Source organism: Hydra vulgaris, chromosome 10, assembly GCF_038396675.1.
Source record: "Hydra vulgaris chromosome 10, alternate assembly HydraT2T_AEP".
Classification (NCBI taxonomy): Eukaryota; Metazoa; Cnidaria; class Hydrozoa; order Anthoathecata; family Hydridae; genus Hydra; species Hydra vulgaris.
Window position 1 is genome coordinate 16,585,001 of NC_088929.1, and position 18,123 is coordinate 16,603,123.

The following is an 18,123-nucleotide window of genomic DNA, read 5'->3' on the forward strand; positions in this document are numbered from 1 at the left end:
GCGATGCACGGGAAAGGAGCGGTTGACGGATTAGGAGCTACTGTTAAGCGAATCGCAGCCCTAAGAGTTAAAACTAGTCAATACGAAATCAGGTCAACAGCAGATTTTGCATTAGTATTACAAGATTTGCAAATATCTGTAATTCACATGTCAGAAAACGTCTTGTGTCAGATTTCGTCTTTTTGTTTCGTCACTGAACGTTGCGTCATTGAACTGATAGTTTTTTTTCTGTAAAATAAAACGATATGAAAACTTTATTGTTTGTGGCTTTTTTTATGACTACATTATTGCCAAATGAATAAATTACAACAAAAAAATCTAATAAGTCAAGCAAGAATTAAAATTTCAGCGAAAACTCCATTTAAAAGTATGCTGATAAAAAAACACTTTTTTCCGCGTTGCGTCACTGAACTCATGTTTTAATTTTTGCTATGTAGCAGTGTTATGTTAATACAATTGTGTTTAGTTTATATTATAAAATTTTAATTCAAGATTGATTTAGAGTAATAAAAAATTATTTTTGAGTTATAGAAAAATTTCTATTAAAAAAAATCTCTCCGCATGATGCGTCACTGAACTATGGAATTGGCCATATATAAATTTAAATATATATATAAATTTAATTTTGTACAAAAATTAAATTTGTCAGTTGGTCTTGATGTACTTCTTACCGAATATTGTAAATCTCTGCATTAATACTTGATTCAGTTAATAATGTTCGAACTGATGCTAAATTTCCATGCTGACATGCTAAATGCAGGGCTGAGAAACAAAATTTATTTAAAATTTAATTACAACAGCTAAAAAGTATTAAAAACATAGAATTAAAAAAAAGAAAAGAAGAAATTACAGTAACATTACAAGTTAAGCGTAATTTACCATTGTTTAAACTAATATCGACAAGGTCTGGGTTAGAACCATTTTGCAATAGAACTGATATAATTGAAGGCTTATCTTCGATAGCAGCGCAATGTAATGGTGTTTGACGATTTTTATCAACAGCATTGACATCAGCTCCTGCAAGAATCTGAAAAAAATATTTTAGTACGTAAAACAGGTTTTAAAAAGTTTTTTTAAAAGATGTCGATAAAAATTGTTACCAGATGTCTAACAACAATTTCATTTCCAGTTGGGACAGCTAAATGCAGAGGTGTTCTCTGTGACCCATCCATTATAACAGAATTAACATTGACTTCAATACTTATTAAAAAGAGAATAACATCTACATCTTTATTCATAATTGCTTTGTGAAGATAGTTGCGACCCTTGTTGTCAAACTAAAAGATTAATAAAAAATAAAATTAATAACACAAAAAGATAAAAAAATATGCTCAAATAAAAATATTATTAGATTGTATTTACTAGAACAAATAACACCTGTTCTAAAAGACACACGGGTTCATATTGTTGGACACAAACAGCATGTCTTAAAATTATGTAACACCATACAACTTTTAAAAATTTATATAAAAATTAAACAATGATGTATGCAGTCAACGCCAACTTTTCAAAATTAAGTGAGTTAATTCTACTTTTAACGATGTTGATATTATTGGCATTAAAAACATCAAAACATCAAAAGGCAACTGATTCCAAATGTTAACAATTCAGTATATTTACAAATATCTAGTCCACATTGTTGTTTGCACATTTTATATTTATGTCCTTGCATTTTGTTATTATTGCGAATAAAAAAGAACATAAATTTATCTATTAAGAGCAAGTTATAAATAATTTTAAAGCGAGTGGATAAGTCATGTTTTGATAGCCTTATCTCAAGCAACTCCAAACCAAGCAACTGAAGATGGCTATATTAGGTTTAATTGCTAAAGTACAGGATTTTTGTGAAACATATATTTAGCCTATATTGAAACAATATAGGCTAAATATATGTAGTGAAGGTTCTTACTAAGATACTAGGATTGCGAGACTTAAAGCATCTTAAAATAAACTATGCTCTGGTATTAGTTGCATGGATAACGCTTGAAATATATTATTATAGTTAAGGTGAGAACCCAGAGTTATACCAAGATCTTTTGGATTAGAAGACCAAGCTAAAGTATGATCTTCTAAGTTATAGTTAAAGCTAATACACTTTCTCAATGAAGCAGGCAAAATCCTATGAACTAAACACTTACTTTTAGAAATAAAGTTGACTCTCACTATCTCGACAACTTGATATCTCGAACATTTGTGTATCTTAAAATTTATTTTCGGTCCCTTGTGCACTTGTTTGAACCAAAATCCTCTCGACATCTCTAACTCTTGATATCTCAAACTTTCTTTTTTGGTTTCCTGAGAAATCGAGATATCAAGAGTCAACTGTAGGTAGTTGCCATGTTTCTGACTAAAGTACAACATTATCAAGAGCAAACTAAGTTGTGGCTATGATCAGCATTGCAAAATGAACTATATAACTTGATGTCACCGACATATAGCTTTAAAAAACAAACAAGGTTGTTAACTGTAGCAGTTAAATCATTATATACTGTTAAATCATTATATAGCAGTTAAATCGTTAATATACTTGAGGAACTCCACTAACGATGAGAGCTTAATAATGAACTTAACTAAACTCACCTATTGGTGAGAAATGCAGCAATCCAATTTAATAAATGTTAAACAGAGTAAATTTGGAATGAAATTAGGAATAAAATGGCTTTCAAAAGTCAATATAAATAACATCTGTTGTTGTTATTTATATACTAACAACATCTGTTATTATTTATATACTAACAACATCTATTGTTAGTATTTGTCTAGTGCAATACACAAATCATTTACCAATTTTAAAAAATTTGTACAATTACAAAGTTTCTTGAGAAAACTATGTTAATTATTGGCTATTAAATTACGTTGAGTTAAACACTTTATAATATTTATTATTATAGATACAACTGCTACATAATAATATTTGTGAACCTACCAAATAATTTGTAGACTATGGCAGTTCAATTGTTTTTCAATATTGGCATCACTATGATAAGTGTTTATCAAGTCTATTTTTAAATCGGAAGACATTATCAGCCTCGACAACTTCTTTCGGTAGTTGATTCCAATATGTAACGATTTTATTAGCAAAGAAGAATTTTCTTTGGCAAATGTTAATCTTGGTTTGCTTGACGATGGGGTGTTGATTATTTCCAATTGCTCCTGCAGGACCTTTGAGATAATGCCAGTGTGGTTTAATTATTGGGACCTGCCAGTTTACTTTTATAAAGCTATTGGAAATTTTAAAACAATCAATTAGCATTCCTCTTATTCTTCTATCTTTAAGGGTAGTTAAACCAAGAACTTTGAGTCTTGATTCATAATTAAGTTTACTTAAAGCAGGCACTAGTTTAGTAGCTTGTTTTTGAATTTTAGCCCATTTTGCAGCTGCGCCAATGTCTCTTTGAAATGAAATATCAAAGTTAATAATTCTTTTCATTGCACAACAACAAGTGCATGCAAGTGAAATTGGTCTATAATTATTAGGGTCTGATGTTGCTCCTTTTTTAAAAATTGGAGAAATAAAAACATCTATATTTACTTTGTGCCCTGATTGTTTATTCGTCTTATTATTAACACTACATAAACTTTATTTATCATTCCCGGTTTATTATTTTTAAAATTAAAACCATGATTTTTCCATAGTCTAGTTAAAGTAAAAACTAATATATTTTTTTCATTTTTTATTCTATCTGCAGCTTTCAACTGAAACAACATCAAGAATGATTTTTATAACAATGTTTTTGCAACCTTGCACCAATCAAATCTAAGTTTTCAAGAGCTTTAATTCTTTTATCTTACAATTCTTTATAAGTATTAAACTTTCCAGTTTGTGGATTAACCAGAAAAAAGTTATACAATTTATGGATTTAATATAACATACTTGAACTTTATAAAGATATAAATAAATTGGCATACAATGTAAAATATCTTTCTAAATGTATTTATTATATATAATTATTTTGAACATGTGTTAAAGCTGAATGTAAAACTTTTGTTATTCCATGTGAATATTTTTATGAACATCTGCTGAACAAATGAATTTTAAACAAAATAGAACAGTTTTATAAAACAAAATGACACCACATGTTTCATAGAACAGTTTTATAAACAAAATGGCGCCACATATTTCATAAAACAGTTTTATAAAAACAAAATGATGCCACATGTTTCATAGAACAGTTTTAAAAACAAAATGACACCAAATATTTCATAAAACAGTTTTATAAACAAAATGACGCCACATATTTCATAGAACAGTTTTATAAACAAAATGACGCCACATGTTTCATAGAACAGCAGGATTCGAATTAACGCAAAAAAATCTAATCATGAAAAAAAATCCTCCCCCTCTCTCACCTCATTACTGGCACCGCTTTGCAGTAAGGGGCTTATATCGTTAGTATAAAACTGTATCTTTTCTACATTAGTTTGTAATTGTTATTTTTTAACATAATATGTCTTATATTTAAATATTATCTTACAATTTTCTTGTTTGGCAGAATTTAAAATAGGGTAAAACACTGTTATAATTTACAGATTAAATTTAAAGTTTAAGTTGCAGTTATAGTGTAATGAGCAAGTAACACATTTAATACTATTACGATATTACTTTTAATAATTGTTTTTAATTAACATGATACTTAAAAAAGTAAAAGTAAAAAAGTAAAATATTACAATATTTGAACCACTTTATTTAGTTATAGAAAACTATCTAATACGTTTTTGCTGACGATAAAACATAAAAAGTTCTAAAACACCAATAATACAGACTAAAAAGTTGTTTTAACAATATAAAAAGCTTGTATTAATGTAAAACAACTTCACGACGCTGTTTTATACAGTTTATAACATTAATAACATAAAACACATTTAAAATTAAACAAAGTAAATAAATATAATTGTTCTAATTATAATAATACTAAATTAAAATAATATCGTTGTATAACTTTAAACTTCAAATTGGCGCAAAAACATGCCTATTGACCATACAAGTCTATAATCTATAGACCAAATAAAGAAAAAAATATTAGATACCACATTTTTTATAACTTATTGTTTCTTGATCTAGTGTACTATTAAAAATTTAAGTATAATTAATTTTTTCATTGTTGATGTTTTTGTTTATTTTTTTTATTCAAATTGTTTTGCAATAAAAAGTGAAAATAAAAAATTTGGTTTAATAAATCGAAAAAAGTTGTTTAAAAAAAAAAAAATTTGGTTTAATAAATATTTTCATAAGTTTAAGTATATGCTTAAAATATTTTTTTAGAAAAAATTTCCTCTGAACAGTAGTAACATAATTTATTTTTTTAATTTGAATTTTTTATAATTTAATTTTTGGTTTTACATTTGCAATAGAATGTTTGAAAACCATTTTCATGAAACAAAAAATAATAAACTATTCAAAATGTTTATGATTTAAATAAAACTTCCATTCTCACTTGCACTATGTTCTAAATCTAATATTGTTACTGTAGTTAGATATACGGTTGACTTTCAGGAGTGATCCTCGCTATGCCACTGGGTATTACAAGTGACGCTGAAATTAAAATTTTTTTAAATTTTATCAATTTTTTTTTAATTTCAAATTTCTAAATTAATAAGAGAATTTTAGAAGACTAAAATTCTTTTGTTCAAATAGTTTTCTAGTTCAAATAGTTTTTGTTCAAATAGTTTTCTTTTTAAAAAAAATTCCTAAAAGTAACTTGCGTATTTATAGAAAATGCTTGATCTTGATATCGCTTTAAATAAAATGAAAATATAAAAAAATGGTATCACGTCTTTCATATTCTATTCGAGATTTCTTGTTAAAATAATTTTTAGTTAGAAGCTTTTATTATGTGTTAACAACATGAAAGATAGTAATAGAAACATTTGTATGGCTAACTTTTACGAGTTTTTAAATATATTAACAATCGCGATACGCTTAATTCGAGCCCTGAATAGTTTTATAAATAAAATGATGTCACATGTTTCAAGAGTTTTGTAAAACAAAATGACATCATATGTTTCACAAAACAGTTTTATAAACAAAATGCCGTCACATGTTTCATAGAACAGTTTTATAAACAAAATGACATCACATTTTCATAGAACAGTTTTATAAACAAAATGATGCCACATGTTTTATAGAACAGATTTGTAAAACAAAATGACATATGTTTCATAGAAAAGTTTTATAAAACAAAGTGACATCCCATATTATAGAATAGTTTTGTAAAATAAAATCAAAAATATTTAAAATCAAAAATGTTTCAAACATTTTAAACTTTACCTGCTCAGCTGCATATGGTTCTCTAGCTAAAATAGCTGAAGAAGCATCATTATCTCTGCAGTTCATTGCAACAATAAAAGGTGTCTGCCCCTGAGCATCTTTGATGTAAAAGTTCATGTCTGGATGACTAAGAAGTATACGAGTTATAATTGGATTCTTAGCAGCTATTGCAATATGTATTGGCGCTCGACCATCAGCATCCTTAAACCAAATACATAAACAATATTAAATTATATAACAAAAAAAAGTCACCTAACTCAAAAAAGTATAGGCTAAACTTACAAAAGCAACTTAGCAATCTTACAAAATAATTCACAAAATATTCATAAAGAAATTGATTATTTCATACTAAAAAAATGATCTACTGATGAATAAATATAAATGATCTACTGATGATAAAAAATAAATTTATTTATAGATTTTTAAAGGGCTGTTTTTTACACATAAATTTCAGTTATTTTAGCAAATTCCACCCCTACCCCCATTTTCACATAGAAGGCACACCTGCATTCTGATAAAGTGTATCCACTCTTTGTATGTTAAACTACCCTACATTGTAATTGTGAAAGATACACATGCTACTAGAAAATAAAGTTACAGGTAGTAGCATAAAAAATTAAATATTTCAATATTTCTTCATTTTAAGGAATGAAAATCAATATATAAGTTAACAAATAACAATAAATGACAATATTACAAAGAAAAGACAACAACACTTTATTTTTCTTTCAACTAATTTCAACTAATTTTTAGAAACACTTTTAATTTATGCTTATTTTATAATTCGGAAAAATTCATTATATCACAATTTTGCAATTTTTAAAATATATTTTTCTATGTTTTGATAAGCTTTATCTAATAGTTCATTTTTCATTTTATTTATTGCATTTAGCTCTTCTAAACCTACTTTTTATTATGTGTAAGAACCATTATTGCTGTAGAGTGTCATTATTTTTTTTTTTTTTAGATGTAAGAATCATCATTGCTGTAGAGTGTCATTATTATTAAAAGCAATTAAATTGCAATCTAAATCAATAGGAAGAACTGCTTCCTTTTGGTAAAGCAATGAAAATGGCAAAAACCCTAAAAACAGTAGACTTGTTTCTTAACTCTCAATGAAAACAAAATGCTATCAACAATATATGATCATTCAAGACAAGCCTTATTCAGCACTTTTAATACAGGGTTATTCCATAATTAAAACCACTATATTCCATTATTAAAATCACTTTATTCCATAATTAAAATCACTTTATTCCATAATTAAAACCATTTTATTACAAGATTATAAATACTTTATTTTATAAAACAAATAAATTATGAAAAATTATAAAAAACATTTTCCACAAACGTTTTCAAGTTCAATATCTATTTTTAAATAAAAGAATTTCTAGACAACGCCAACAATAAATATTGCCTAAGATGCTTGTAAAAATTAGCAAAACTACCTGATCGGGTGTCTAGTAGATAGCAAACGCGCTCTTTTATTGTGTTTCTTGTTTTTGCCAATGGTTTCATTCTCTTTTAAATTGTTTTTATTTCACCAAAAACTTCCTTTATGGGATTCAATTGGGGAGAATAGGCAGGTAAATTTTTAATATAATCCGATTTTCATTTAATAATCTCAACACATCTCTGCTGTAATGAAATTTACAATTATCCATGATAAGAACGTGATTTGGATTGCTTCTGAAATATGGAATAAAATTTTGTGTAATAAAATTTTTAAATCTTTCTGAATTATAAGCACCATCACTTAACTCATAAGAGACTATTCCATTAATATTAATAACCATCATCAAGCTAATATTTACACCTTTGCTGGCTGGGACAGTAACATATGCTTTTTGATTTTTTTATTTTTTTTTATTTTTTTTTGTTATTCACCTCCTCAAGGCCAAGAAGGCCACTACAGATGAGGAGGCTACTTAATGGTGGTTATAACCCTCTCTCAACTCTATAACTCCGAAACACGAACCTCGACGAACAAGGCCGCTGCGGGGAGAAACAAGTTGAGCGCAGTACTACCAGGGACGTGGTGGGGATCGAACTTATCAATGAATATCCATAACGATTTATCAATGAATATCCATAATTAGTAGTGGTGTGCAGGTTAAAACCTGTTTCATGTAAAAATACTAATTGGTCATAATTATAGTTTGCTAATTCTCTTGCAAATAATTGTCTGGCGTCTGAAATTCTCAGAGAATTTCTTTCAATTGGTCATTTAGTTACTTTCTATTTAAGTTAGCCTCTTTCTAGTATATCCCATTTTTTTTTAAATTTTACTTACATAACTTTGTGAGCGATTGATTCCAATATTATTTAAATTTTCTGCAATTTCTTACTGAACATAACTACTGTCATTATTTAAATATTTGGCTATTTCAATTTTTATTATACTGTTATCCTTAAATTTCGGCCCTCTTTTGGCACCTAATATTTCTTTATCTGTTAAGCCATGATTAATTTTTTAAATTAATTTACGCACATAGCTGTAGGATAAGTTGGTTATAATGATAGAAATAATTAAAGTATCAGTAAAATAATAAAATACTTATGCAGTTTTATTTAAATGATTTTATTATTATTTATCTTTTATTCTTAATTATCAATGGCTTCATTTGTCTTCTGAAAGTAACTTTATTACTTTAATTTAAAAATTCTTTTAGATATGTTTTATATACTTGTCTCTTGCTGATTCAATATCACAGGCACACAAATTTCATCTATATAAAAATTTATAACAAAACTTGATTGAGTTGTATTTTATGTTTATAATCAAAATAAAAAAAATAAAAAAATGCAACTCTTACATTGCGCATTAAAAAGTAATTAAAACTCTTTTGTTTAAAAATATTTCTTAAACACTTTTAAGCAAAAGAGTTAGCATAGCAGCGTACCATTTTGGTTTTGGCAACTTGTTTATTTAACCAAGTATCAATCCCAGGATCACTTAATTTTTTTAAAAAATTCTATTCTTTCTGTGCAATGTTTGTCCAAATATCATAAATACATTGCCTTATGCTACTTAAAAAATCTATTTTAAGAAAACAAACTTTACGCTATTAAAGCTTTTATTTAAAAAAAAAAGAAAGAAAAAGAAACTTAAAAATCTAATAAGGGTTTATATCAAATACAATCATTTCCACACCTACTATGAGTTGACACTTATCGTAGGTTTCAAGTACTAACATAAATTTTGAGTCAAGTAGTTATTTATTTTATTTGTATTTATATTTTGTGTATAAACTACATTGTCATGCACCTCTATTTGAATATGTAGAAACCGCAATACATAGTTACTTTTACAAACTCATTTATTACATCAGCATATGAAATCGTTTATTACATCAGCATATGAAAATACTTTTTTTTAAAGTAGCAGCTGTTAAAAGCAAACAAAACAAAAAAATTTAAAAAGATAACATAAAATTTTATTTCTAAATCAAACTTAATCAGGTAAATAAAACATGAACTATTATTAATATTATTAAAAACGCTTATCATTATAGTATTAATGTAGTATTTTTAAATGAAAAATAAGTATGAACTAAAAAAATTATTATTCCATACATATCATATGTCCAATCAATAATTCTTTTTTACCATAAAATAAATAGTATTTTACTTAAATTCTTTTACAACGGCAAGACAAAATATAAGACCAAAACATGAATAGGTTGTACATTTAATTTCTGACCCCCCTAGTTTCCTTTTATAAATGACTGTAACTCAGTTGTTAGTTAATATTTTTTATTCATTTTTTCACAAAATCTTTAGGACAATGTTACTGATCAGTGAGTTATTCCATTATTTTTACCAGAATATTCCAAAATTCTAGTGCAAAAACTTTCAATAAGTGAGTAGTATTTTTCTTGGGTGATGGAAACTCATTTTTTTTTGAACTCTTGTGATGAGTTGTTGGCAGTTTTAGGGTCTGGGATTTTTAAAAATGCTGTTCTGAAGCCTTGCACATACATGCTTAATGCAATTAAGGTCTGTTGAATTCTCTGGCCAATCAGCACAGACATTGTTGAACTCCCTATTAATGACATTCAAAATAATCCACCCTGTATTAAGACAACATACTGAGAATGTGGAAATTTTGCTCTGTAGCCAATTCTTTCTTAATTTTTTGGAAGAAAAATTAAATGTAAAAGCAAAAAAGAAAAAAAATAAAAAAATAAAAAAATTTTGAGAAAAAAAAAAGTACTAAAAATATTAGAAATATTTTAAAATTTTAATTCATAATAAATGTTTATTGATGAAAATATTATTTTATATTTTCATTATTGTATACTTTATGTTTATTAAATAGTCTTTCTTTTTCATTTGTGTACCTAAAAATTTTTAATAAAATGTTACAATGCATTAATCTTTTATTTGAAACTGTGAGCGCATTATGAACTTGACACTAAAGCAGATTTTAAAATACACGATAAGTGTCAACAATATATACGATAAGTGTGAAATACATACAAAAAGAATGGAAACTGTGCATTGAAAGTTTGATCAAAATAAGTACATAAATGATTTAAATTTGCAAAAATTCATATCCAATTCATTTCTACTTTCTACTAATCTAACATATAATAAATTTTGCTAAACTTAGGTTGTGGTTTCACAGTGTGGAAACAACCGTACTGTAACTTTTATATTTTATTGTTCATTTTTTCCAATTGATGCATAGATTGTAACCATTTATATATGAAAATAATCAGCTTATATCTAACTTATTTCTATGCACTATTTTCAATATTGAATATGAAATAATATGAAGCATGTAAATTGCAATGAAAAGTAAATTATGCATGAATATTTTGTAAACTATGCATGAATATTTTGTAAACTATGCATGAATATTTTGTAAATTTTGCATGAATATTTTGTAAATTATGCATGAATACTTTGTAAATTATGCATGAATATTTTGTAAAGCCTTTTTTAACTTTTAATAGTCTTAATTGCATTTTTACTTTTTTTGATAAAATACAACTCAACCTCAAACTTTTAGTTTTGCTTAAAGTTGTCAATAGCTATCCAGGCACCTGACTGTTGGTTACTGCTTGGGTAACATTACCAAATGAGGGGTAACCGTCATTAGATAAGTTTAAAATCTATTTCATTCATTTTTAAAATTTAAAATCATTAATCGTAATATAACAATTTAATATTAGTATGCAAAAGAAGGTCTTGAAAATCTTGTTCAAAATTTAAATAGTTACAATTTCTTTATCCCCAACAAAATTTCTAAAAACATTGAAACTTCGTAAATTTATTTGAGTTTATGATTCAGAAATCCACTTACTATTCCTCACATTATACATAATGTTTTCCTTTACATAAATCGTAACTCCTCAATTTATTTATTAGTTTGTCTTATGGACAAAACTCTTTTAAAACCTGGAAGATGGAAAACATAATTATGCTGTTTTAGTGTGCAAGTACATGTGCATACCTGCAACTTTAGTGCCATCAGAATACACTTTCTCGACAATGGGCATGTGGTCAATTGACGGCAGCCATTTTTGGCACCAGAAACAATAGACGCGCTAGTAATTATTAAACCTGGACATTTAAATTAAAAATAACTTAGATGTTAAAATGCTGAAAAATGTGAAAACGCCTGCCTGTTTGTCAATGAGTGTCCAGGATTGCAAGAATTGAAATGTCCAAAATAGTTAAATTATATAAGCTCCATACATCTGTTGAACGAATCATATGATTGTCAATTTGGTGTAGATGATTTAGTGTAGGTTGACTGTAGTCAGAGTCATCACTTAAACTTAAGATGATAGAAAGAAACTATTGCATAAACAAGTTATTTTCAGAAGGTCTAATGGTGACCCCAGGCAAATTGTCTGGCAACTCCTGCTGGTGTTGCAACTCACAGGTTAAACAGAAACTGCTGTTGTAAGATGTATTTTTCATGTTTGTAAGATGTATGTATTTTTTATGTTTGTAAACATTTGGGTTTAGTTTATAATTTCTATGTCTCTAACCTATATTAATAGTCTATATTAAGTTATTTGTTTTTAAGCTGCAAAAGGTTGTTTTATAAGGTCATTTTATAAATTTAAAGCGTAAAAAAATCAAAACAAATTTATTTTAGTTTTTAATGATACAAAAACTTTTTAATAATACAAAAAAATGTGCTTCATTTTTTGTCATAACAAAATATAATGCTTTATCTTTTAGTCAAAACAAGATAATGTTAACTTATTAATAATGTTGAACATGCAAGAACAGTTTGAAAATAAATTTTTTGTTTGTTTATAAAACAAATGGTGTATTATAATTAGTTATTAATGTACTTACTAACTAGTAACTTCTAACTACCCACATGTAAAATATAAATGTATCTATGCAACTGCTTCCTGCATCATACTTATAACCTTCTTTTGTATGGCTATAATTTTTTATTTTTTTTAATAAAGTAAAAAATAGCCACATACAAACCTATAGTTTAAAAACCAAAAACCATTGTTTGATTATATATACTACTTGAGCAGTAAAAATGGTTATATTTGTAAAAAAAAAAAGAAAGAAATCTTACAAACATCAGACAAAGGCTCATATAGATCCTCAAAGAGAGGACCATACATCCTCAAAGAGATGACAGTCAAAGATGAATTTTTTTTGTAACTCTCTCTCAACCCTAAACGCTAAGACACAAACCTTGTTAAACAAGGCTGCTGCAAAACACAAACCTTGTTAAATAAGGCTGCTGAAAAACTCAAACCTTGTTAGACAAGGCTGCTGCAAGACACAAACCTTGTTAAACAAGGCTGCTGCAAGACACAAACCTTGTTAAACAAGAACATTATGCAGAGAAACAGATTGCAGTACTTCACATGAGATGTTTTAGAATTTTTATTTATTCATATAATTTTTTATTTTAACTTTTAGATTACTATTATTATGAAAATGATATCATTACCTGCATATTGATATCAGCATTATGTTCTATTAAACATTGAACCACTTTATCCTGAGATGATGCACAAGCCAAATGCAATGGTGTGAGCCCATCAATACCTTCACTGGCACTACCACCATCTAAGCCTGGTCTTCTTGGACTACAAAGCAAACAACAACTTTTTGAAATTAAAAAGTAACTATATTCCTCAATGCATTATCATTTATTAATTGTCAGGTCAGGTTATCCTGTCAGGTCAACTGTTGCTGTCAGTTCAACTGTTATCCTGTCAACTGTCAACTGTTAATCTGTCAAGTCAACTGTTATCCTGTAAACTGTTACTGTAAGGTCAGCTGTTATCCTATCAGGTTAACTGTTGTTTGGACTACAAAGCAAACAACAACTTTTTGAAATTAAAAAGTAACTATATTCCTTAATGCATTATCATTTATTAACTGTCAGGTCAGGTTATCCTGTCAGGCCTGTTATCCTGCAAAGTCAACTGTCAGGTCAGGTTATCCTGCTACTGGCAACACGTAACCCAGTACAATCTGCTTCATGCCCTGTAGGATACGCCTTTTTAGGTAAAGGCTAGGAAATGCCAACTCCGACTTAAAACACCCCCTGCTTTGGGGCTCTTGGTTGAGTAAAAGCTAGAGATGGTGTCTCGATAAAAATACTCATCTTGGGCAGATTAAATGTGTTAAATGCATCCGGCTAGTCTTGTAGAAGGCCTCCTAGGTAAAGACTTAAGGGGTAAACAGATTCTATCTGTTGACCAGCCTCGCACCTCTTCTTCATCTATTAGGCTGGCGCAGATGTATTTTTAATACATTGTTTCCAGTTTAGGATGTTGAATGCTGGATCTTCAGCCTCTCAGAGAGGATGATTCCATCAACAGTTGAAAAATATCAAAGTATTAACATTGCCATGTTGCGCATGAATGGTGTCCCTGTTTGTTCTTTTGGTGTGCATTGCAGAGGCCACATTTGGAGCCCTTGGTTACGGCTTAGGGTTTATTAATAGTAATGTGGCAATTGCTTGAGCTGTTAAACAGTGTTCTGAGCTCTATCTATGCTTTGAGTCAAGTTCTTCAACAAATTTAAAAATGAATAAAGTACCAAAAACTATACAACACAAAAAACTATCATCATCACCAAGTTCTCTAAACCTATCATTCACTAATATTCATGGTCTTCGAAGTAACTTTGCTTCTGTTGAGTCTTATCTCTTGCAAAGTTCACCCGACCTACTTGCTCTTTGTGAGACTAATTTGAGTTCAGATATCTCATCTTGCGATCCTAGTGTTGATGGCTATCTTCTTTTAATTCATGAAGACTCCAATAGTCACATGCTTGGCCTGGACATTTACATTTGTAAGAATTCACCCATTTGTCGTGAAACTAGGTTTGAACCCACAGACTATTCTTTTGTGTGCTTTCGTTTAGCACTACTTCACTTTATCGTTTTTCTCTTTGTTCTATATCGCTCCCCTTCATCTCAAGACTGCACTCTTTTTGATGTTATTTCTGATCATGTTGACCAAGCCCTCTCTATTTATCCATCAGCTAATATTGTTGTTGTCGGTGACTTTAATACTAATCACACTGAATGGCTTAGCTCTAGTGTCAGTGATTCTGCAGGCATTAAAGCCCACAACTTTTGCCTTTCTCAATCCCTAACTCAAATAGTCAACCTTCCAAATCGCTTTCTAGACAACCCGAATCATTTACCTTCTCTACTCGACTTATGTCTTGTTTCTGATCCTAGTCAGTGCTCAGTTTCTCCACATTCACCCTAAGGTACTTCTGATAACAGTTTGATCTCTCTAAAACTAATATCTCATTCTTCTTCATCACCTGAATCCCTCTATTATTGTACCTCTTACAACTAACTTAAAGCTGACTGGGAAAGTTGTCCTTGATGGACAGCACGCTTCTTCTTATTTTGTAACTTCAGGGGTTCCTCAAGGTTCTATCCTTGGCCCTCTTTAATTTATATCAACAATCTTCCAGATATTCTCACATCTAAGGTGGCATTGTTCACTTATGATACTACTATTTACTCTTGTGGTGATAAGAAGCTAACACTCTCTAATTGCTTGGAGGGGGCATTTGAGCTTGAAAAGTATCTCACTTCTGCAACAGCATGGGGCTCACAGTGGCTGGTGAATTTCAATACAGATAAAACTTAATTTTTTTCAGCAAATTGTTATCGCAATAATTTAGATCTTCCTATATTTATGAACGGTAATGTACTCGATGAGTCATCTACTCTTCATTTTCTAGGATTAACTATCTTACTTCCAATCTTTCTTGGAAACCATATATCAAATCTGTTGTAAAATTAACATCTGCTAAGGTTGCATCTCTTTATCAAGCTTGACACTTTCTTACTTCAGATTATATTCTCTATCTCTATAAATCTCAAATCTGGCCTTGTATGGAATACTGTTGCCATATCTGGGGCGGATCTTCTAATGATGCCCTTTCTCTTTTAGACAAGGTGCAAAAATGCATTGTAAACATAGTTGGGCCTGCTCTTGCAGCCAACCTCCAACCATTATCACATTGTCTTAATGTTGCTTCTCTTTTTATTTTCTATAAATACTATAATGGGCACTGCTCTAAAGAGCTAGCGTCTCTTGTGCCATCTACTAAAATTCATTCTCATGTTACTCGTCATTCAATTAAGTCTCATCCTTTTTCTGTGACTGTTCCTAAATGCTCCAAAAACTCTTATTCGTCTAGTTTTTTTCCTCGAACATTAGTTTTTTGGAATTTGCTTCCTTCATCTTGCTTTCCTGATTCATATAATTTGCAATCCTTTAAGTCGCCTGTCAATCGTTATCTTGCTCTACAACCCTCATCTTTTCTCTTCCAGTAACTTCAAACTCTAATTAGTGGTTGCTTGCAGACTTGTTGGAAGCGAAGATGTTAAATAAACTCAAAATTTTAGAAGTCACTTACTTTTAGTCTTATAAATACCAATGGTGTATACACCATCAAACACCAATGGTGTACACCATCAAATTTACTAGATTCAATTATGACAGATCGTATCATTTAATAACACACTGTTAGTAAATTTAAATTCAACATCAATAATACAAAAAAAATAAAACAGCATCATATTTTCTGTAATGTCAAAAATACAAACAATAATGCAGCTAAACAGTATTTCTTATTACTAAAATATAAAAAATTAATTTTGCAAAAAAAAATTTGGTTAATTAATTGTTCAACAAACAGGAAAATGAAAAACTGCAATTGAGAAATAAATAAATAAAAAGTTTAAATGCTCATCAGATTCAAGTAAAAAAATTAAAAAGATAAAAACAGTGAAAAAATGAAAGTTAAGATTAAAACTTTTACCTTATTTATGAAAAGCAAACAATTTAACATGATTTAAAATTGATGGCAATAACAAAAAATAAATACCTATGTAAATCACACTTGTTACGAATTAAAAAGCATGCAGTTTCTTCATCCCTCTCAAATATAGCTCGATGAAGCAATGTCCAAACACAATTATTAATACCAGTACTCCAAAAGTCAGTATCAGCACCATGTTTAACCTGAGAAACATACAAACAGCTAACAAAATTACAGAACAAACACTACAGAATATAATACACAACACCCATATATGCAAAATTATAAAAAATAACAATTACTAAGGATGAAGCAATATCTAACTGGTGACTTTTTAATGCTACCCACAGTGCTGTATTTCCATCTTCATCACTGCTATTTACATCTGCACCTCTTATACATAAAGCTTCCACAACAGGTGTTAGTCTCAAATGAATTGCCATTTGCAATGGTGACATGTTTTCTTTGCTTCTATAGATAGGCAATTGATTGAGCAAAAATTTCTTTCATACAAAAAAAAGATCAGTTAAAAAAATGTTCAATCAATAAAATTAAATGCTCATGAAATGAAAATGAGTGTAAAGTTAAACAATCTTTTAACAAAAAATGATGTTATGACATAAGAACATCAAAATAAATTATTTTAATTTCTGTTTACAGTAAAATTAAGAAAAATAAAATTTAAAAAATTTAATGAAAAAAAAAAAAATTGATTGCTTACTGTTTATAATAAAATAGTAAAATAAAAAATGATAAAAAGTGTTCGTATTTTTTTTTAAATTTTATTTTTATTTTTGCATTTATATCACTTTTTTTTAAAATTATATATAAATAACTTAAAAAGTCTATATTTATTTGGGCTTTCTACTTTTTATATAATTTATATACAAGTATATAAAAAGTAGAAATTATATTTTTTGAGCAGAGTGAACTTGTTGTAGAGTGTTTCATAAAAAGAATAGTGGAAGTTAGTTGAACAAAAATAAGTTGGTACACAAACACAGGTTAGTTAGTACACATACACAGGTTTTCACTTTAGTGCATTGTAAAAGTGAATAAACAGTTGTGTAGATAGAATTTTTTGATGTTATGACATTTTAATTTGATATTATGACACTTTGTTGATGATATGACACTTTAAGCTATTGTGCAAACTCTTAATTTTTTTTCCAAAGGATTTTGCAAAAAAAAACTATGGTGATTGGAGCTTAAGAACTAAAACACCCCAAAAAGTCGAACCATCCCCAACGCTAAATATGAGAGCAACGAGTTATGAAAATAATTTTTTTATTATATTATTTTTAATTTAATTTCAACATGTTTTAAATTTCATTAAATAATATTCCAAGGTTTAAAAGTTATGACCCTATAAATTTTCCATCGCTTCCAAAATGTGTCAGTTGTAAATTTTATACAATTTTAACTTTCGAATTTAATTTGATCTAAATAAGCAAGGATAACTATATATACATATGAAACCTTACAACAATATGATAGAGGTTTGAGCTGCTAGAGCTGGCTCAACTTGATTTACAACATGTTTTTGGAATTTATTTAAA

General features: G+C 28.3%; 1 protein-coding gene across 1 annotated transcript in view; it reads right to left on the bottom strand.

The window, feature by feature from the left end:
* Positions 1 to 18,123, bottom strand: part of LOC100202661 (rabankyrin-5) — a 46,122-nt gene that overhangs the window by 11,619 nt on the left and 16,380 nt on the right. Inside the window, exons 13-19 of the mRNA XM_065807385.1 lie at positions 16,867 to 17,035; positions 16,631 to 16,767; positions 13,212 to 13,350; positions 6,269 to 6,469; positions 1,101 to 1,277; positions 880 to 1,027; positions 672 to 762 (exon numbers count right to left, since the gene is read on the bottom strand). Coding sequence (XP_065663457.1) covers positions 672 to 762; positions 880 to 1,027; positions 1,101 to 1,277; positions 6,269 to 6,469; positions 13,212 to 13,350; positions 16,631 to 16,767; positions 16,867 to 17,035 — 1,062 coding nt within the window. The remainder of the gene's footprint in view (positions 1 to 671; positions 763 to 879; positions 1,028 to 1,100; positions 1,278 to 6,268; positions 6,470 to 13,211; positions 13,351 to 16,630; positions 16,768 to 16,866; positions 17,036 to 18,123) is intronic.